Source organism: Pinus tabuliformis, chromosome J (genome assembly GCF_031772625.1).
Source record: "Pinus tabuliformis cultivar Carrire ecotype Pingquan chromosome J, CPIR1, whole genome shotgun sequence".
Lineage (NCBI taxonomy): Eukaryota > Viridiplantae > Streptophyta > Pinopsida > Pinales > Pinaceae > Pinus > Pinus tabuliformis.
In genome coordinates, this window is record NC_142295.1 from 44,349,312 (window position 1) to 44,372,543 (window position 23,232).

The 23,232-nt window shown below is 41.7% G+C and overlaps 1 protein-coding gene across 1 annotated transcript in view; it reads left to right on the forward strand.

Moving 5' to 3' along the window:
* Nucleotides 1-8,393: 8,393 nt before the first annotated feature.
* LOC149225397 (protein MICRORCHIDIA 5-like) overlaps nt 8,394-23,232 on the forward strand; it is a 165,056-nt gene continuing 150,217 nt past the window's right edge. Inside the window, exons 1-2 of the mRNA XM_089377083.1 lie at nt 8,394-8,493; nt 8,626-8,775. Coding sequence (XP_089233209.1) covers nt 8,431-8,493; nt 8,626-8,775 — 213 coding nt within the window. The 5' untranslated portion in view covers nt 8,394-8,430. The remainder of the gene's footprint in view (nt 8,494-8,625; nt 8,776-23,232) is intronic.

Below are 23,232 nucleotides of genomic sequence, written 5' to 3' on the forward strand. Positions count from 1 at the left end.
ATAAATAAATCGACGGAAATAAATAACGTTGGAAACTAAGAAATTACTAGCACACACAAAATAAAAATGACACCGTTACTTTTGGACAAAAGTCCTCGGAAAAACCCAACTTTGGAAAACCGGTGTAGCAACTGAGGGTTTTTAGTATTATGCAGCAGTGAGAAGTTCTGACCACAATAATTTGGATGCTGAAATCCTACTATCCTGCAGAGAAAATACTGGCTATCCTGCAGAGAAAATACTAGCAAAAATATCTGGATGGAATTTACCTTCACTCCGGGCAATTCCGGCATTGGACTGCCTCTGAAAATTAAGTTGTCGAACTGGGCTTGCACAGGCTCCGCGTCAATCTAATGCTACCTACTGCAACTGCTGCTCGAACTGACTACTAATTTAGCTGTCTTGCTTGTTGCTGGTTGGGAAAACGTCTCTTCGACACTCTGGAACGTCTCCTTGCCCTCTGGAACTGAAAACATCTTCCTTCCCAGCAAATCGAAATGCCTTCTTGAGGCTTTGCGCTGGCTCTGTGCAGCCTCTTGGAGAAATCTTGGCCTCTCTGCAAATGTACTCGCTGGATTTGGAAAACTTGCTCCAGCCTCACTGTCCCTGCCCCTCATTGTCTCTTCTTCGATCTCTGGCTCTCCGACAGTTGTTGCTGCTCTCTGGAAATTGATCTGCCAAGGAAATTGAACTCTTGAAGTGTATTCTCCAAGTGCCCATCGACTTCTTATAATCCTCTGTTGGAGCACCAACAACCAAGATTAAAATTTAATCAAGGGCTAGGATCATCTTGAAGTCGATTCGTTTGAGTTTCTAGACCATTCTCACCTTGACTTAATTAATTCTGATTAATTAACCAATTTTCGTAAGTTTAGACTTAAGAAACGTTAAAACATAGGATAAGAATCTAATTAAGTCATCTCTAGGTGGAATTGCCAAAAACGATTTCTGGGTTTTGGAGATCTCATGCATTCTAGTTTTTCCACCAAATTTCATGGCTAGAACACATCCGATGCTACATAAACTAACACCAACAACCTTGTTCAAAGACTTGCTTCGATAATTGAGGAGAAGGCCTTTACCATTAGCTTAGGCATATAATTAAAATTAACCAAGACTTTGCATCTCACATAGATTAGTCTTGCATTCATCTTGCATTTCAATTGATTGTCTGTAATTGGAATTGTGAGCTCATTTTATACTTGCAAGTTTTATATTGTTACACTTGTCAATTTCAAGTTCTATTTCTCTTGCATGCTTCTCTCTTGTTGCACATATCTTTAATTACTACTAATCTCTTGATCTCTCGTACTAACACCTTCTTGCAACATTGCCTATCTTACAACTTGATATTGTATTGCTATCTGCAAGTATTTTAATTTGTATTTGAGCATCATTATTAAGGCATTGGTCTCTCACTTTTAATCTCATTAATTGTCATACTGATCTAATTGAATCTATCTTTTAACATTCACCTTGCTCAATAATAATAATCTTACTCGCTAATTCTTAATCAGGTTGTTTAGAGAGGTGATTTCCCTGCCCTTAGTCTCCTAGAACTTGTTCTTTCAACAAGTTTTATTTTTTCATTTATCTTTAGGGACTACCCCCAATAGATTGTCTAGGAGAGAGCTTAAATGGAGTGAGTAGGGAATAGGTGACAGCTCCTACTTTGACTGTTGTGCCTAGGTGTACACTTTGGGCGAAAACACAACCTATCATATGAAATGAAACTAATAGATGGAAAAGAAGCACAACTCTAGAACACTTTTGCAATAAAGGTCTCCATCAACATATGTCAATGTAATGTTCCTAATTAGGAATTTTAGTGAATATCAAATACATGCACTAAGCTACAGCAAGGAAATTCACAACTGCAAGCACAAATTTACACATAATATAAATCAGTGAACCATAGAATAGCAGCCATAAATCTGAGCCATTTTATTGAAGTTCAATTGGAAGAGAGTACAATGGAGTGAAATGATAGAACCTAGGCTTGCTAATGCAAGCATGCAATGCCCAGGTGAGAAACTAAGTAAAATCTCCCACTGAAATGGCCCAATCAATCCAAATGCACTGCCCAAATTTTTTTGTTGTTGCTGCTACTTTTGCTGGAGGAAAACTATAATATTAACCCTCAAAACTGCTCCAAAAATTATGAAAAATTAGAGAGAGACTCCTCACACTCCAACCAACAAAACCCATAAACCTTTTGGGCTAATTCCAATTGACCCGGAATGCCCAAAATAGTGTGAATTTCCCAGCTAATGTGTTATGCACCCAACCAAAAATCTCTGCTGCAAAATAGCTGCAACTTCCTTCCTCAAAGCTGTTGGAAATTCCCCTGCAAAATTCCTCTGGAAATAAGTGTGAAATTTCAGCCCAACCCCTGCATAAAATCTCCACTCCAAACTGTTGATTTGGGTTACAATCAGATATGCTCTAAGCCTCAAATTTTGCAGGGAGGATTGGGCACAGGAATTCCAAAGAAACCAAAAAGTGTTTTGGAAAATTCCACCCAGAAGTGATTTTATTAAAATAATTAATATTTTTAATGGGGTTCCTAAGTCTAAACTTAGGAAAATTAAAATATTAATGGGTATTAATCTAATCGGGGTGAAACTTCAAGAAAAAACCATGGATCAAGTCAAAACGATTTGAGCCTTTGATTATGGTTTAATCTAGGCCGTTGGTTGTCCAACATGAATATATAATAAGGGGCTTGAGGGTCATTCGGAAAACACACAGAGAAATTGAGAAAATTGATTTTTTGAAGTGAGAAGTTCTCAGGAGGAAAATCAATTGAGGAGATCTTGCAGCAAAGGGGCAATTAGAATCCAGGAGAAGGAATTTTCGGAGAGTACCAGGCAGAGAGTGAATAGATTCAATAGAAAGAGGTCTAGAGGAAGGTTGATGCTGGCCTACGCAACGCTGATGCAGAGGCAGCGGAGTCCTCGAGGGGAAGTCGAAGTTCAGTTTTCGGAATCCAGGGTGTGAGTCTCGGAGGCAAAAAGTCGATTTCTCAGCCAACAGAGGATCCAGAGGAGAGGCAGCGTAAAGCCCGAAGGGGTGGTGCAGAAGCTGCCCAGGGTGATGCAATTTTGCGTAGAGGCCATGCAGAGCCTCCAAAGCAGCAGGATCAGTCACTGATTCTCCAGTGAAAGGTGAGATCATTTCACCAGTCTTTTGTTCAGTATTCTCTATGTCAGATTGCTAGTTGAGCATCCTAGAATTGTACTCAGAATTTCTCCTGCATAATAATAAACCCTCAGAGTTGTTGCATTGGTTTTCCTGCATTGGGTTTTTCTGGGGACTATTTGTCCAAAAATAACCGTGTCCTATGTGTTGTATTTTTCTTTCTTGCTTAGTATTTTGTTTCTGCATATATGTAAATTAAGTGAAGGTTGTAGATGTATTTGCTTTGATATTTATCATAGAATACAGTAAATAATTTGCATGATTTAATCAAGTAGGAGAAGTAACATTAGTTTGTTGCCGTAGGGATTCCGGCTTAGGAATTTTCACATGGTATTGGAGCTAGTGTAGGTGAGACAAGAAGAGTAGAACCAGAAACCCCAGCGCTGAGCAGAAAGGGAAATCGAAAAGCTGCAGGAGGCAGCAAGTCGAACCCCCCAGAGGGTTTGCACAGTTCTAGACGGAGGGTTGAAAATTCGAGGTAGTCTCTCTCGAGTGAGTTGACGGAGAGAAAGAACATCCAGTTCAAATTTTGCCGTGGTAGAGGGAGCAGCGCTGAGCCTCAATGTGAGGAGTAGTTGGTGGACGCAGATTTTTCAGTAGGCAACTTTGCTGGGTTGAAAAGACGTCAGAAGAAAGAAGCAACAAAGAATAGTGAGGGAATACTTCTTCAGTGATTTCTTGCCGAGGAAAACAACATTTCTCAATTACTGAGTAGTAGAGGAGCAACAACTTAGCAAGGAGTGCGTAAGTCAGCCTAGGAGCTACACAGTTGGGAGAAAGAGGGAGTTGTTCAACATTTTTCAGAGGAGGTTGCAACTGGTGGTCTGAGCGATCAAGACAGGTTGGACAGGGCTTCCAACTATGCCATGTGGAAGGCTAGGATGGCTTTAGCTGTCCTGGCGGATGTAGATCCGCTAAAGAAGTACAAGGCTGAGATGGCTAAGGTGAAGAGGATGATCCTAGATGGAGTCAAGGATCACGTGGTGTGCCACATTGCAAGCAAAGGGACCGCTACGGAGATGTGGGATGCCTTAGCCACATTGTATCAGGGATCTTCCGAGCAGCAAAAGATGTACTTAGAGCAGAAGTTGAGATCTTCTCAAATGCAGAAGGGAGAACGTGTGGATCCGTTCTTCACGAAACTGAAGGAGACCCATGATGAGATGTCAGCTGTAGGACATACACCTTAGGATTCAGAGTTAGTGAGACTAGCTCTAAATTTCGTCTCGAATGATTGGCAGATCTTTGTCCAGAGTAAATTGGGCAAGGAAACATTGCCAAATTGGGACGAGATGTGGGGAGCTCTGAAACAAGAAGAGCTGAGGAGAGACCTGCTCAAGCTTGATGGGAGCAACAACAGTGAGTCAAAGCCCAAAGTGGAGGAAGAGGATACCACAACCCTTGCATCGAAGGGACATCAGGGGCAATAGAGACGAAAGAAGGACGTCTACAAGGTGAAGTTCTTCAGATGTGGCAAGATGGGCCTCTATGCATCCCAATGTCGTTTGAAGAAAAATGACAAGGATGAGAAGCGTGATCCTAAGGTTGCAGCTGCAAAGATCGAACAAGAGGAGGAGTTTGCCATGACAGCCAAGATACCTCCAGGAGGGAGGTGGGATGATATAGAACTGCTTTGATGGAGTTACAGATGGGCAGGGTCCTTGAGGAGCCCACCTCTTGGATCGTCACCTTGCTACTGGAGCCCACGATTAGGAGTAGCGGGATGGTGGAGTTTTAGTTGGTGCCATGGAGTGTTGATTCGACAGATGCAGTGGCTAGGAGAGCCATAGACTGAGCAGCGCAGAGCAGTGAGGTAGCAATGCGAGGAGGCACAGTGCAGAGCTTCTTCAGCTCAGTGGCTTCAGAGGCAGAATGGGACTAGCAACAGCGAGGATATTAGCACCGAGGAGTGTCTACTGCATACTTGTCTCGTTTTGGGTGTTTTCAGTTGCTTCTCTTGGCAACTGAGTTGCAGTACGGATGCAGTGTTAACAGTGGCAGTGCTAGTAGCATAGCAGATGCAACTTTTGAGAGGGAGATGTAGTACAAATGTAGCATTGGCAGTGGTAGTGTCAAAGGAAGCAGTATAGTGACAACAACAACGCAGTGGTTGGTGGACAATATGTCAGACATCAGTAGTGCAAAGACGATGCTTCAAAGTCAGGGTGGTATGTGAGAGGCAGTGTATTGCTAGAGCACATTCCTCACTAAGAGGGACTGTTGATTTGGGGTAGCATCATATGTGCTCTAAGCCTCAAATTTTGCAAGGAGGCTTGGGCACAGGTATTCCAAAGAACCCAAAAAATGTTTTGGGAAATTCCACCCAGAAGTGATTTGATTAAAATAATTAATAATTTTAATGGGGTTCCTAAGTCTAAACTTAGGAAAATTAAAATATTAATGGGTATTAATCTAATTAGGGTTAAAACTTCTAGAAAAAACCATGGATCAAGTCAAGACGATTTCAGCCTTTGATTATGGTTTAATCTAGGCCGTTGGTTGTCCAATAGGAAGATATAAGAAGGGGCTTGAGGGTCATTTGGAAAACACACAGAGAGATTGAGAAAATCGATTTTTTGAAGTGAGAAGTTCTCAGGAGGAAAATCGATTGAGGAGATCTTGTAGCAGAGGGGCAGTGAGAATCGGGAGAAGGAATTTTCGGAGAGTACCAAGCAGAGAGAGAATAGAAAGACGTCCAGAGGAAGGCTGACACTGGCCTACGCAGAGGCAACACAGTCCTTGAGGGGAAGTCGAGTTGCTGCTGAGGGAAGTCAAAGTTCAGTTGCCAGAAGCCAGGGTGTGAGTCTGGGAGGCAGAAAGTCGATTTCTCAGCCAGCAGAGGATCCAGAGGAGAGGCAGCGTAAAGCCCAGGAGTGGTGACACAAAAGCTACCCAGGGTGATGTAGTTCTGTGCAAAGGCCACATAGAGGGTGACGCAAAGCCTCCAGAGCAGTAGGATCAGTCACTGATTCTCCAGTGAAAGTTGAGATCATTTCACCAGTCTTTTGTTCAGTATTCTCTATATATTGGATTGCTAGTTGAGCATCCTAGAATTGTACTAAGAATTTCTCCTGCATGATAATAATCCCGCAGAGCTGCTGCATCAGTTTTCCCGCATTGGGCTTTTTTGGGTACTATTTGTCCAAAAATAACTGTGTCCTATGTGTTGTATTTTTCTTTCTTGCTCAATATTTTGTTTTTGCATATATGTAAATTAAGTGAAGGCTACAGATGTATTTGCTTCGATATTTACCGTAGAATACAATAAATAACTTGCATGATTTAATCAAGTAGGAGAAGTAACATCAATTTGTTGCAGTAGGGATTCCGACTTAAGAATTTTCACACAAACTTCTGCGCTGAATGATGGCCCGAAAACCCTTGCGCAGGCCCTAGAGAGAAAAGTTCGCTCCTTCAAGTAGCAGTGTTCTCAGCCCAGAAAATCTCCAAGGAAAAACTCGTCCTCCACTAGGAAAATTTTCTGCAATTTCTCCAGCCTGGAATCCACCAATTTGGTGCCCACCTAAGCTCCATGAATTTCTCTTCTGTGTCCTCTTGGAACTTGCACAAGTTGAAAAAATCCTGTGAATTGGCCTCTCAACTACTAGGAAATCAGCTCAAAAATCCTCCTCTAGGGTGACACTCGAAGTTCAGCAAAGAAGAGATGGAATTCCCTTTTGGAAATTGCTTGTGCTAAGCAACACTGGTTGACTTGGCTATGCAGCTCAAGAAAACTCTCTTGTTCTGAAATGAAATGCCAAAAGATGCAAAAATGAGGCTCTTCTCTCCTTTTTATAATTGTTGCTCCCCTCTTCCTTGTGGGCTCCACTAATTCGACCCTCCTTCTCATCTCTTTCCTTGTGATTCGATTTTTCCTAAGGGGGTTCAATTTCCCCTTTTTGAATGGTGCTCACAACCGATTGCCACTTTAATTCATCTTTTCTCTTAAGTTTAGCCTTCTTTTCTCTCCCAAAATTAAATTGTGCCTCCACAACCCACTTTTCCTGAGTTTATATGCCAAAATATTTATTAAACGCCAAAATTCCAAAAATGAGAATTCTCCTTAAGAAAATTATTTATTGGGGACAGGACAGTAGGACAATTGTCATATGGGTTATGATGGAGGCAATCTTTCAAATAAGATATTTCATGGGTTCATCTTATGCTTAGAGGATGCAACATTTTAAAGGACAAGGGGTTGTTGCATTGCAAAATCCTAAATACCTACTACATACCTTATAATATAATGTGTTTAGTATGAGATGGCTATAATATAATATGCGTTTTGTATTAGATGGCTGTCCTCAAACACTGCTGATCAGCTAATCCCTTCTAAGACTGACCTTTTCCTAATATGGCTGTAAACTGTGCAATGGAGCAGGAAATTTTTTTCCATTTTCACTTCTTCTGTTTGGCATACCCGGCAGTTCCTACAATTACGCTCTCCCTTGGTCTCCATCTACCTGCTTGTGTCACACGTAAACCTGTGTGTGCTCATCAAAAGGAAAGCTGCTAGGGGTATTTCTCACTTAAGAAGGGAAACCTGCATGGTAAATTCTTTTACCTCCTAATCCAAATTGGCTCATTATTCATATACGTTGCATTGCCTTTTTCATTGCACGTCGGCTTACAGTGGTTTTTACTGCAGCTTGCATCTTGTTTAAGTCAGCTTGTTCTATTTCGAAATATTTGTCTCCTAAATATTTCTTCTTTTTGAGAGGGATATGTCCATAACATAAGCTATAAAAAAAAAGAGAAAGTTTGACATAATCTGATAAAGAAAATCACCAAGAGTAGGAAAAATTGTGGTTAAGGATTAATATGATCATTAAAACTTGGATAAATTTTATTAAAATTTTTAGATAATAAACATTAGCTTCCCTGTTTGTGAACAATGCTTTGGCTAAATGTATTAATGCTTTATTGATACTAATTGAACTGAAGTTGTATGTGCATGTCTTTAAATTATTCTGGGAGTGTTTTATGACTGATTCTCATCATGAGAGAATTTTCATATTTCAAATGTGATATTGCTTTATTATGTGATTTCAGTGGTTGCCTTAATGCATAGCTTTTTGAATCTTCTTAAGTTGTTGAAGTCAATGTTGATCATGTCATTACACTTCATTAACTATGCATTTTGATTTTTCTTCATCCACTCTTAATCTCATTATCTCTATTATTTGACAGGATATACGCCTTCGAGAAGTAGGCAAAATAGAAAAACCCATGCCTTCACAAAAAGCATTGCTTCAATCCAGCATTTCATATCGCCTACGTTATTCATTACGTGTAAGTGTCTTAGAGCTCTATGAAAGTAACCTATCTTTAACGTTTCTGTTTTGGAATGAAGGAAACTTACTTGCATGAATTTGGGAATGAACAATGAATGGATCTAATGTGTGTTTTAATATTGCTTGGCAGGTCTATGCTTCTATTCTTTATCTAAAAAAACTACCAAATTTCAGTATTATTTTAAGGGGAAACCGTGTTGAGCATCACTACATTGCTGATGATCTGAAGTTTCCTAAAGTAGTCATCTACAAGCCACAACTTGGGATTGTTTCTAAGGAGGTAACTAATAAGGGAACTTGACTTCTCAAATACTTCAAAAATGAATTACAAACTGGATAGTAGATTTCTTGCTTTTGTAATGATTATAAATCATTGGTTTGAGAAAGTCCAGGTTACACTTACTGGGAAGCTTTTCTCTAAATTGATTATAAACTATTAAGTAAGATGATAGGGATGTGTTGTTGAAAAATGTAACTAGGTTCGGTCTTCATAAAATGTATCTGTCAAAAGAATCTTTATTATTGTTACAATGACTTATTAAAGCATGGGTCTCATGCTTGGGCCATCATTTTATTAGTCAAAGTCCCCATTGTGGATTCCTAGGATTAATAAAGAGTCATTAGAGTCATTGTATATTTTATGAGACCCTTCTTGGGCTTTTGAATGATGTAAAAAGAATTATTTTTGAGTCAAAGATGAATTATATAACCTCCACACCAAGTCGGCCTCAAGAAGATCAAGTCGGCCTCAAGGAAGGCAATTCGACCTCATTGAAAGGCAGTTCGAATTCATTTGGAGCAACTCACTCTCTCACACATAGTTCGATATTTGAAGCTAGAAGCTGGGAAAAGTGCAAAGGTCAAGGAGGAGGCTAAAACGAGTGCGATTTTGGTCAAGAAGGAAGGGAAGGAAAAAATTGAAGTTTTGGGATCTCTCTCTCTCTCGTGTGGGCTAATTTAGGAGATCAAAGTTTGCTTGTCAAAGTAGAAGCTGCTACTACTGCCTGTTGATGCTGGAGGCTGCCAAGTCGAAGTTGTTGGAGTCGAGGTGTTGCTGCTGCTAGATCGAAGGTTGGATCGAAGAAGGAAAGGCTGGCTTCTTATGGAGGAGCTCTGTGTCTAGGTTGAAGGGTCTCAAGGAAAACTATTGAAGGAAGAGATTTTGATTGGGCTTTCCCCTTGATATGGGTTTTGCCCTAGCAGAGTGCCTACATCTTGTGTCTTGTGTTTTTGTGATCTTCATGCACACATAATTTGGTAATTGCTTGATGAAAGATAATATAACAATAAGAAAAAGAAGGCAACATAATTCACAAGTAATTATCAAGAAAGAGAAATCTAACCCTAATTCTACTAGCATTGATTTCTCAACATGTGTTAGAGCCCCTACAACACTTAGAAATGAAAATGTCTCTCATTTTCAGGTAGAAGGGGGGCTGCGAGGGAAACATGGTAGGAGGGGGATTTGGAGATTGTCTTGGGCTTGTAATGGTAATGAAACACCGTCACAGAGAGTGGCTAAGAAATGGCCTTAAATATTTTTTCAGACACTTCCATATCTTAGATGGGAAACTAATTCTTCCTTATTGGTATAGTATTGGTATTCTTCCCTTTCTTCACTCTATGAGCATGTCATCCTATTTCTCAACTTCTGTAATCATGCTGTTCTCATGTAAAAATAATTTACAGTCCTTATAAGAGGGTTTGTTATATTTATAATTGTCTTTTCTATACGAATTATTTTTTGTCACAAGTAGCTATTATTCTTATAACCTCTTTTCCTCTTTTCTTAGTATTTTTTCTTTATGTGGTTAGGAAAATATAAGTTACCAGATCTTCTTGGGTCAAATCCAGGATCTGCATTTCTGTGGATCAGATCCAGATTTGGGTCTGACAAGGATCTGTTTCTGGATTGGAAACATTGAAGGACGCATAAAAAATGGACTTCTGGAAGATCCTCCAAAAAAACTTATTTTGTTTCATAAAAAACACAAAAAAGTAAACATAAAATAAATTGTAAAAACTGAGAACAGAATCTGGAATGCATAGAATCATCCATATGGTTCTTCCATCAAATCTGAAATACATAAATCAGCACACACTTGTTCGTTGGCAAGCAGGGGATCCGTTGTGGAGTTGGCAATGTTCAAGGGCAGTTTACATGCTGCCTCATTTGTATCACAATCCAAATTTGAACCCATATTCTCATTCAAGTTTGAATGTAGGCTGTCCTCTTCCAGATTTCCTCTGCTACGTCAAGTTCCAGCAGCTCCTTGGACAAAATAATGGTCTGATCACTGCTCAAGGGGTCTTGATGGGGGTTCATCTGTGCATTCTTATTGCAATACCTCTTCTCTACAGCAGCACACAGTGAATTTACCACCTCATACCTTTCCGTGAGTTTGTTGACAAGTGTATCCATGGGCTTGCTTTGATATGCTTGCAAAGCATCATCAAATCTTTTTCTTCTTTCCATGAAAAGGTTGAATGAAAAGTCCCTATTATAGAACTCTTCAAGCATCTGCTCGCAACCCAGTGTTATCAGAACTGGACCGGAACCGGCCGGTCCGGCCGTTTTTGGCCCAAAACCGGCCTGAACGGGGCATCCGAAGCAGAATAGGCCAGTCTGGTACCGAACCGACCAGTTATGTAATGGAACTGGTTTGGTACCGAACTGGCCGGTTCAAGACTGGTTTCGTGCAATTTGTACCTATGCAGGCCAGCGTAAAAAAAATTGCCTTGGTTTAATATTTTGATTTTTTCAGTGGGTTGGCCTATTATTGCTCAAACTAGTAGGGGACCTAAGGGGTATCCCTGAAGGGAAAATGCTAGGCCAAAAGCAACAAATGGAGACTTAGCCCACTGTCACCTCAGCTAAGGCTCCCTTCTATTTACGGACTTTCACCAATGGGAGGAGACCTGATATGTATGGAGTCACCAACGAATGATAGGTTAATGGATATGAGTGACCCAAACAAACCCTTTCCCATAAAATTTTGAAGGATGGAGCTTGCTTGCTTTCTAAACAAGGTACTATGTATTCTAGGGAAAGGAAGAGAGGATTTTGAGGGTTAGGTTTATGGGTAAGACTTGTGAAGGAGTTCCCCAATCCCTAAAATCCTTGTTAGAATTGGTATCCTGGATGTTTCTTGAAGAATGATCTTTTAAAGGAGCGGGACCACACGAGGCCAAGTGGACCCGGTGTAGGGTTTCAAGAAACTATGTAGCAACCAATGGTATTCTTACCCTAGACAAGGTGGGGAAAGGATCAAAGAAAGTATTTTCACTCAAAGATGTTGTTTTGACCCTATGAGGTACTAGCCTTGGGGATGGCAGGGCAAGTTTTGATCTCGGAGCTAGGGCTTAGCTTTTCTCCCAACTCCACCGTTGGAATGTCTTCAAAATTGGAGGAGAGCTAGAGGAAAGGCCAGTGCAAGAGACCCTAGGAGATCGAATTCTTTTGATGGCTAGCTTGTCGAGAAATTGATGCCCTAGGTACCCCAATGTGGCTAGTCCTGGAAGGATGTGAGAGAATATGAGTTTTAGTGACCACCCTTGGTAGATCAGTGCCTTAATCTTTGGGAGAATGGAGTCTATGTTGAGTATGAGTAGGATTTCTTGGTTCCCAGTCAAGGAGGCCTCAAGATCACTTCGTTTGCCTTCTAGTTCAAGAAGAAGCAACCTTGCAATTTTTATACATCGATGTGCAAGAGGAATGGCTTGTCAAGGTCGAATTCATTGATAGAATTACCCCTAGGAGATTTTGCTCCTATTACATGGCCCATACATTGAGAGATGCTATAATATAGACAAATTCCACAATTTTAAGCAATAAATGCATGCAACAATTAGCCCTAGAACAATGAAAGTACCAGTCCAATATATATGACAAAAGTAAACAAGAATAACATCAAAAGCACGTACTTACACGTAATAGAGTATATCCAACCATTCACATTTGACAATAAAGAAGCTCCAAGAGAAGATAGACCAATATCCATACATCAAAATGCATCCATAAAGCTACAATTCATCCTTTAGAAAAAGTGCGAAAATTTCAAGAGAGATAAAAGATCCAAAACCAAAGTGATGATGAGAAATGAACTCATCTCACTTGCATTTATACACAACTTAGGAGTTCAAATTAGCCTCCTTGGTCTACATAAGCCCCAAAAATAAAATAATGTTCTAATAATACAACTTTTGGTGACAAGCCTACCAAACTAGCTCATAAATGAAAAATAAAGCCTCCCAAGAGGTCAAATAATAATCTATGCATGTCGTAGGGCCCTCTAAGAGGCCTAATGAGGTCCATGGGTGCCACAATGAAGAATAAGACCCTCAAAAGTAGTGGACAAGGGGTTGGCCCCTTGTAATAACTTTTGGTGCTCCAAATGACATGTGGGGGCACGCAAGTATCCTCATGAGTCTCCAAACAGATCAAAGATGCCTGTAGATCACCTGCAAGGGCTAGGATGATGGTGTAGGTGATGCCACATGTTGATTTGGGGTAGCATCAGATGTGCTCTAGTCACGAAATTTGGTGGAGAGGTTGGGGCACATGAGATCTCCAATACCCAGAAAGGGTTTGGACAGATTCTAAACAGTTCGGGAGATATTAAAATAATTAATATTTTTAATGGAGTCCCTAAGTCTAAACTTAGGGAAATTAAAATATTAAATATAAAACTGTGTTAGAATGGTCCAAAAGACATGGATCAAGCCAGATCTAATCTTAGCTGTTGATTAGGGACTTAATCTCGGTCGTTGATATGTCAACGAGAAAAAGATAAGAGGGGGCTTGAGGGTCCCTTGGAGAGTGCACCAGATGATCAATCATTATATTCTCTAGAGAGGGATAGAATCAGTGATCGGAGTTGCAGCTAAGGGGCATTGAGTATAGAGAGACAGAGAGGCAGAGATAGTGCCGGGAGAGCAACACAGGAGCCAGAGAGAGTGACACAGTAGTAGCCAAGGCTCACGCAGGGCCACGCAGAGGCAGCCAGGAGCTGCGCAGTGCTTCAGAGAGTCAGCGTTGCTGATGCAGAGGGCCAGAAGGCTCACGTAGGGTCTCCTGAGGCTGACGCAGGCCCATTCAGGGTGACACAGGGCCAACGCTGAGCAAAGAGAGGCTGGCATAGTCCAGAAAGGCATACACTCGGGTTTCTGGGGCAGATTGGAGCTGAGGAGCTACCGAAAGGATTATCCGGGTTTCAGCCGGGACATTTGTCTCAGACTGAGAGGTACTACTGCCAAGGAAATTCTCTGTTGGGTAAGCCGGATTTGGCACCCAAATTGTACTCTGAAATTGCTTAATAAGAAAACCCTCAGATAGCTGCACTGGTTTTCATGCATTGGGTTTTTCCTGGGACATTGGTCCAAAAATAACAGTGTCATTTGGTGTGATTGTTTCTGTTTCCTTTGGTTGATGATCTGTAATATGTTGAGCATGCACTAGTGTTTATTTTCAACATTTACATTGTAAATAACTTGTTAGTAACAAAACAAGTAGGTAGGAATAAATCAGTAAAGTGCATGGAGGGTTTCTAATTGGTAGACTTAGAAATTTCAACATGGTATCAGAGCGTGGTTGCAGATCACAGGAGAACTGAGGACATTAGCCGAGTGAAGCAATAGTAGCAGAAAACAACTGTCTCGAGTGACGGAAGTTGTTTCTAGCAGAGCAGCAACAAGGGAAGGGTGACGCAATGCTTGCGTCATCAAGGCAGCGCAGAGGCTAAGGGAGGCAAAGGGAGCCTCAAGCAGAACCACACAGAAGCTAGGAGGGTTGATGCAGTTGACTGAAGAGGCCAGGTTGCTGGTGCCATGATTGCGTAGAGCCTAGGAGCTCTCATCTTCAGGTTGCTAGGGTTAGAAAGCTGTGGGAATGTTGCAGAGTGGAGCTGGTGAGGTACTATAGTCAGAACAACACCTGACAGGGCAAGGCCAAGAGGAGGGAGTTGCTACCGAGGGTTTCTAGCTAAGAAATCTGGATTAGTGGTGTGGTTGCACAAACGATTAGAGTAGGGGGCATCTCGACATCGGCAGAAGGATTTCCAGGAGGGAAATCGAGATTCAGAGGGAGTCACATCAAGAACTTCTAGGATGGAAGTAGAAGAGCATCATGGCACTACACAGAGTAAGAGACCAGGATGGGCTGGACGAAGCGTCAAACTTTGCAATCTGGAAGGCCAGAAGCTTATCGATACTTGACAGAAATTGTGTCAAGCACTTCGCCTTGAAGATGATAGCTATCCTAGTTGATCCAACTGATAACGACAAGTACGAGGAGGCAATGGCGAGGGCCAAGAGAATCATTCTTGATGGGGTCGAGGACCATGTAGTACCACACATTGTCGAGAAGGAAACGACATATGAGATGTGGGAGGCCCTAAAGAAATTGTACCAGCATACTTCTGTGCAAAGAAGAATGTTACTAGAAAATCAGTTGAGGTCCTATCAGATGAATAAGGGAAAACCGATTGACACCTTCCTCAGAGGACTGAATGAGATCTGAGATCAGTTGACTGCTATAGAAGCCACGCTGAATCAGGAATTGATGGTGAGGACAACCTTGAATGCAGTCTCAGAAGACTGGGAGGTATTTGTCCAAAGTATACTGGGCAGAGGGACACTTCCACCTTGGGATGAGATGTGGGCGACTCTTTGCCAAGAAGAGATCAGACAACAGTCAAAGGCGGCAAGCAGCAGTAAGGGGATCAGAGTCAAAAAGGAAGAGGAGGAAGATGTTGTCCTAGCATCTGAGGGAAAGCAAGAAAAACGGAAGAAGAAGGATCTCTCCAAGATCAAGTGCTTCCACTATGGGGAGCTGGGTCATTATGCGACCCAGTGTCCAAGGAAGAAGAGTAAGGGAGAGTCTTCCAAGACTAAGGTAGCGTCAGCAAGTGCAGAGAAGGAAGTGGAGACAGACGATGACTGTGCCATGAGTGCACACGCACCACTTGAGTGGAAGTGGGGAGACATTGAGTTGTTGTTAGGCGGACTACAGGCGATGTGGAGCAGGATCCTCGAGGTACCCAGCCTCTTGGATTAGACCTTGCCATGGGAGCCTCGAAGAGGAATAGCAGGATTGGCTGATGTGGGTAGAGACGGATGCGGATGGAGCAACAAAGAGAGCTACAGTGCAGGAGTCCCGAGACAGCGCGAGGCTAGCGAGTTGCAGCAGTGCGAGAGGCATGGGAGTGTTGCACCAGTGCAGGATGGCACAGGGAAATGTGCAACGGTGCGAAATGCAGAGTTGTTGCAGTAGCGAATAGGTGAGAGAGGGAGCACTTCTTAGCGGCAGAGGGAGCTTCAGCATTAGGAGGGTCTCTTGCCCAACAGAGAGGTCAGAGATGGGAGATCAGTTACTTACTTCTCGGTAATTGAGTTGTAGTGCATTGGTGGGCAGCACGATGCAGCATGATGAGAGGAGTTGCAGTGCAGATGCAGTGTTGGGGAAAGGACCAACAGCAGCACTGATGTAGAGGGAGTTGCATTGTTGGGGGAAAGGACCAACAACAGCACGGATGCAGAGGGAGTTGCAATATGAATGCAACAGTGGCAATGGCAAGGCCATAGTTAGTAGTACAGGATGCAGCAGTGCAGAGGATGGTGGCAACAGGCCTAACATCAGGATAGGGACCGATGCCAGATGATCAGGGTGATACTCAGTGAGGAGTATTATTAGAGCACACTCCTCGCTAAAAGGGAGTGTTGATTTGGGGTAGCATCGGATGTGCTTTAGCCACGCGGTGGAGAGGTTGGGGCACATGAGATCTTCAATACCCAGAAAGGGTTTGGGCAGATTCTAAACAGTTCAAGAGATATTAAAATAATTAATATTTTTAATGGAGTCCCTAAGTCTAAACATAGGGAAAATAAAATATTAATGTGGATTAATATGAAACTATGTTAGAATGGTCCAAAAGACATGGATCAAACCAGATCTAATCTTAGCCATTGATTAGGGACTTAATCTCGACCGTTGATATGTCAATGAGAAAAGTATAAGAGGGGGCTTGAGGGTCACTTGGAGAGCACACCAGATGATCACTCATTCTATTCTCTAGAGTGGGGTTTGCTAAGAGAGATAGAATCAATGATCGGAGTTGCAGCTGAGGGTCATTGAGTACAGAGAGATCGAGAGGCAGAGATAGTGCGAGAGAGCAGCGTGTTGATTTGGGGTAGCATCAGATGTGCTCTAGCCACGAAATTTGGTGGAGATGTTGGGGCACATGAGATCTCCAATACCCAGAAAGGGTTTAGGCAGATTCTAAACAGTTCAGGAGATATTAAAATAATTATTATTTTTAATAGAGTCACTAAGTCTAAACTTAGGGAAAATAAAATATTATTGTGGATTAATATGAAACTGTGCTAGAATGGTCCAAAAGACGTGGATCAAGCCAAATCTAATCTTAGCCATTGATTAAGGACTTAATCTCGGCCGTTGATATGTCAATGAGAAAAGTATAAGAAGAGGCTTGAGGGTCACTTGGAAAGTACACCAGAGTGATCAATCATTCTATTCTCTAGAGCGGGGTTTGCTAAGAGAGATAGAATTAGTGATCAAGAGATGCAGCTGAGGGGCATTGAGTACAAAGAGAGAGAGGCAGAGATAGTGTCGGGAGGGGAGAGTGACGCAATAGTAGCTAGAGCTCATGCAAGGCCTTGCATAGGTAGCTGGGAGTTGCATAAAGCCTCAGAGAGGCCAACGTTGTTGACGCAAAAGGCCAAAAGGCTGACGCAGGGCCTCCTAAGGCTGACGCAAACCCATCAAGGGTGATGCAGGGCAAGCGTTGGGCAGAGAGGAGCTGATGCAATCCAGAAAGGGCAGACGCTAGGGTTTCTAGGGCTGATTGTAGTTGAGGAGTTGCTGGAAGGATTATCCAGGGTTTCAGCCGGAAAATTTGTCACAAACTGAGAGGTATTACTAACAAGAAAATTCTCTGTTGGGTAGCCCAGTTTCGACACCCAGATTATACTCTGATATTACTTAGTAAGAACACCCTTAGATAGTTGCACCGGTTTTCCCACATTGGTTTTTCTCGGGGACATTAGTCCGAAAATAATGGTGTCATATGGTGTGATTGTTTCTGTTTCCTTCAGTTTTTGATCTGTAATATGTTGAGTATGCACTAGTGTTTATTTTCAGTATTTACATTGTAAATAACATGTTAAGTAACATAACAAGCAGGTAGGAATAACTCAGATAAAGTGCATGGAGGGTTTCTAATTAAGTAGACTTAGAAACTTTAACACAATGCAGGAGCCAGAGAGAGTGACGCAGTAGCAGCCAGGGCTCATGCAGGGCCACGCAGAGGCAGCCAGGAGCTGCGCAGTGCTTCAGAGAGGCCAGCGTTGCTGACGCAGAGGGATAGAAGGCTGACACAGGGCCTTTTGAGGCTGACGCAGGCCCATTTAGGGTGAGGCATGCCCATTTAGAGTTAGATTTGACTTCTACCGCTCATGTTTTCATTTATTTATCCGGGGTTTCAGCCGGGACATTTGTCTCAGACTGAGAGGTACTACTGCCAAGAAATTCTCTGTTGGGTAAGCTGGATTTGGCACCCAGATTGTACTCTGAAATTGCTTAATAATAAAACCTCAGATAGCTGCACCGGTTTTCCCGCATTGGGTTTTTCCGGGGACATTGGTCCAAAAATAACGGTGTCATTTGGTGTGATTGTTTTTGTTTCCTTCAGTTGATGATCTGTAATATGTTGAGCATGCACTAGTGTTTATTTTCAGTATTTACATTGTAAATAACTTGTTAGTAACAAAACAAGTAGGTAGGAATAAATCAGTAAAGTGCATGGAGGGTTTCTAATTGGTAGACTTAGAAACTTCAACACCACATCATCGTACAAGTCCTGGATCATCTTCCAAGTGTATGGTGTAGATCTGGGGCCAATTGAGCATGATGGATCAGGTGCATCCTCCTCGTCTAATAAGTGAACAACGAGCAATCTTTGAATGGCTGTGGGGAGCCATGGAGTGAAATCTGCTGTTATGGAGGCCTATGGATCTCAACGCTCATCCTACATGCGCTAATGTAGCCCTCTGGAGGATTAGAACCCCATATAGGGAGACCAAACCCAAGATGGAAACCATCTGGAATCCTGCATAAGATCCAATGCGTCCCCTAGACTTCCAGTACAATAGTCATTAGAGAAATCGAGCAAATGAGCTTACCTAATCATGGACCACAAGTGGAGACTTCATAATGGTCTGCCCTTCCATAATGGGCTTCGAGATGTGCCAATGTCTCCTAAACTCCAAATGGGGTTAACCAATAATCCTATTGGGTCGTTTTTGATGCAGGAGCATTCACCCAAGGGAAAATCATTGTAAATAGTAGACATAGGGGGTCATGTATTTTAGGGAAATTAGTTTCCTAAGTTTCAAGTCAATGTAATATTTAGGCTTTTAAGTGATTTAATTAGATAATGGGAGAATATGTAAATGCTCTCAAAATAAATAAATGAAAACATGAGCGGTAGAAGTCAAATCTAACTCTTAAACAGTTCCATGATTCTAGGAACAAGAGAGAGCTTTCACGCATTAAATGGGAAGCTAATAAGAAGACTTTTCTGTTTTAAAACAGAGGAAAAGATGGAATGGATAAAGTCTCAAGGAGACTTATTTGCCACATATGCATGCATGTAGCGAGCTTTAGGCTTTTGTTAGAGAATTGATCGGACCCTTCAATGATCCGATCCAATCTTTCCATATAAATATATGTAAGCCTACGGGCAGAAAGGAGGAGGCCACGAATAGTAGAAATCAGGCCTCTGTGTGTGAGCGAGACCAAGGAGTCTCAAATGTAATCTGTGTTTTACATTAATATATATACAGAGTTATTTTTGAATGTCTCAAAAGAGTTGAATGCGTGTTTAAGTGTTGATTTGTATGTGAACTCGTAGGCTCTGTGACAGAGGGTTACGGAGAGAGTTTTGTGGAACATGCAGAGGAGACATTGAGGACTGTTCGAGCAGAACAACGAAGTGAAATTGGGCGAGACAGAACCCAAGTGGAACGCAGAGAGGAGAATGATTCAGAAGAATCATAAGGGATCTTTGAATCCAGCTGAAGGAACAGAGGGAAGCTCTGAAGAAGTAGTGAAGTGAAGGTTTGCTGAGGAGTTAAGCTCAGAGAAGTTGAGCAACAGACGTGGAAGAATGAAACCCCGAGGAAACAACTCAAACCCATAGAGAAACGTTGAGAAGATAGCGAAAACATAAGCAAAGAGAAGAGTGGAGAAGTGAAGAGGAGTCACGCAGCAGAAACAGCAAGTACGGGAGCTCTTGAAAAAAACTCAAGCACAGAGAGAAGTTGAAGAAAACGCGAAGAAATTCCAAGTAAAAGGAATAAATGGAGAAGTGTAAAGTGATTCTTAGCAGCTGTTAGATCTCATAGATCAACGACTATGATTTAATCGCATCGGCGGAAACCATTAGGTCGAAATCTTCCCAATTATGGTCTTTGAATAGAGTGATTGCGATGTGGCGATATCGCTGACAACGATAATCGGTGATCGGCGATTGGAATTATCGCATGTCGGGCGATCGGAGCTCAGGTGGATCAGAGGTTTGAAGAATAATGCTTAAAGAGACGGACCCTACGTTTTATAGATGCGGTCCTAAAGAATTTGAGGTCCGATGTATGTGGTTCGGAGCGGAGTCCTCCATGTATTTCCTATGTATCCTTTGTAATTGCGATAAAGTGTTGCGAGCCTTTTAAGGCTTAAACGATCCGATAGTCATATCGGAGTCGGAGGAGGGGTGATGGTACATGTGTATGACCTGTTGGACATGCGATGGTCGATTGCAATGACGTTAGCCTCGGGGTCTATGATGAAAGGCTGTAACCAAGGGCGGAAAATATGTTTTGGGTGTATTTCCCTTTGTAATGAGATATAAAGTGGAAGAGCGCCGATAGGAGGTTTCAGGTGGGGTGATTGAAGTTCCGTTAATAAAGGAACTTATAAAGGGCCTTGACCATTTATAGTCTGAAGATTTGACTCCATGCAGAGTTAAATACCTGGGACAGTTGTGGATGCATCGTGAATGCATACTGTGGGTATGTGCGGGTCTTACCCTGCACCAGTTTCTACTTGTAAGGGGGATAATATAGTCAAGGTACATTCTTCAAGAGGTGGTGGCATGTGACAGATAGGTGAATGAAGTAAGGAATGAGAAGGGGCAACCTTGGGTCACATGCTCGGGTACAAGGGTAGCTAATAAGAGGGAAGCCCACACTTGGGTTTATAATGTGTAGGAGGGAACAATCGTGGTACATGAGGTGCCCCGACCTTGATTTTTCCACCCTTCTTTATATGTTTTTTGCCTTTTTATGATTTTCTTTGATTAACTACTCGGGCCCAAGCGGTAAGAGCATGATGTATAGACTATAACATTGAATATCCCCTTTTAAGGTGGGGCGGTTAATTGCCCACCAGGGGTTGGGACAACCATGGGTTCCTATATGATGAAGGAGGTTCATAGAACTTGTCGGAACCAGGGTGATGGCCATGATGATGGGGTAGAGCTCATGTATTGGCTTTTTCCCACGTGCTAAATGTATTTGTCCCGACCATCTTTTGCATTTTGTGGTACAATTTCCTGTTGAATGTGGCCATATATGCTTTTATCTTTCTTTCCAGCTGCATCAACCTTTGGGCTCCATTCCAGGCCATGACCCAAAGTGTGGGCAAGGGGAAGGGGCAGGCTAACCCTATGTGGATCTAATGGAGGAATGTGGACCCAAGTGGGAGAAATGATGGATAGGGTAATAATGAATGGAAAGAGGGTAATACAAGCAAATAAGGGAGTGGGACCACACAACCAATATCGGGGTTTCCCATGAAATAGCATCCCTGGAACCAAATGGTCAGTAAAAGAGATCCCACGTGACTAGAATCCAAGGTTAATTCTTAAGAGGGGTCTAGGGATAGAAGCACAGACCCAACCCATTCTTTCCGCCGAATCCCCCCATTAATCCATGCCCATAAGTGTCCATGATAAGCATACTTCAATACTTAATTTCCAAATGACAAGGCATACCTGAAGATTCGGGAGGCCCACCTTCAAACATACAGTCATGGCAGAAGGCAAGGGACCACATGGCTAGCTCAGGTGGCGGGGAAAATGGCACAATGAACTAGCCGGTGACTGCAAGGGGCTGTTGGCTGCCGGTTGAGGACCATCTTGGAGATTTTTTTTTGTGCTAGGTATATTACTTAGAAAATGGTGGGTAACATGGCCCACTTCTAATTCTCCCCTAGGCTAGCCTAACATTGAAGCATATGGCCCTCGGCCTATTAATCAAGCCTATGGCCTTAATTTTTCTATGCAACTCACGGTAATGTTAATTTCTTAAAGTAAAAGGATGAAAATGAAAGATAAAGGAGAATGTTGACATTCTCCTTTATCTTTCATTTTCATCATTTTACTTAAATTTTTAACATTACCATGAAATGTCTCAAGATGTTTGAGAATGGTTCCAACTTCATTGGATTTCATATGGAGAAAGTAGAATTTTAGATTTCACTCAAAATCCAGCAAACTTCACAATTTTTCAGGATTTCAGGATTGGGGGGATTGCAGTGTTTCCATTGGATTTTGTCATGTACGCGGGTATGGAACTAGTGTTTAATAAAGAGCACCAAGCTCTCTATGTATTTTGATGTTAGTGGCATTGGTTGTCGAACTCCTCTATCATGACTCTACTAAAAAATGTACCTATCTCTCAAACAAAATCTTGACATGACACGCTATGTTTTTCTATCTTATTTTAATGCCTAAATGGTTATGTTGATGACAAAGACCCCAATATATGAAATGATTTTGATGATATGTAGGTGTTTGTTGTAGCATGATTTTTTTGGATGCTAGAGGCCATCTAGGGCCTATTTGTTGATGTATTTTCGGTTGCACTCGGTGCTATTTTGGTTATGTGCACCCTTACATGCTATGTAAAAACTTTTGCATATTTGTGTATAAATGGTTTGGATTCACATGGATGCACATGAATATATATGTTTTAGTTTAAAATATGAATATTTTATGTGTTTTTGGTAAATCGATTCTTTTTCCAGTTTCTTACATGTTACCGTCCAGTTTTGACCGATTCCCAGTCCACAAGGTTTTTTGGTTCAATCACCAGTTTGGTTCTGATAAAATTGTCGCAACTATGTAAAACATCTTGATGAAATCTGAAACTGAAAATACACCCTTTGGACAAATTTTGTCGAGCCATTCTGCTGCAATCCCTCGTAATGTATAGGCAAACAACTATATCATAATAGTCTCATGAATAACATTTAATTCTGTTGAATTTTGTAACTATGGTCGGTCTTCATAATGTATATTTGGCCACTTGGATGTATTTATATTGATTGTTGTAAAACATATTTTAAATAATAGAGTCAAAAGAAAATTATATTTTTGAGTCAAGCCCTATTTATACTTTTAAAAGAAGAAAATTTGAATTTTTGAAATTGAAATTTTGGCTCCAAGTTTGTCAAGTTGGCCTAGGCAAAGGATACACCCCTTCGATCCATTAGATCACTATATAAAGACAACTCGACTTCATTCTGTCACCACTAATTCGCACTCTCTCAAGAAGACAATTTTTGGGTATCCTAGCAAAGATCAAGAAGGACAAGAAGGACGAAAAAGGATAAATTAGATCTCTTCTCTTTCTCTCAAGCTCACACATGTGGATGGACTCT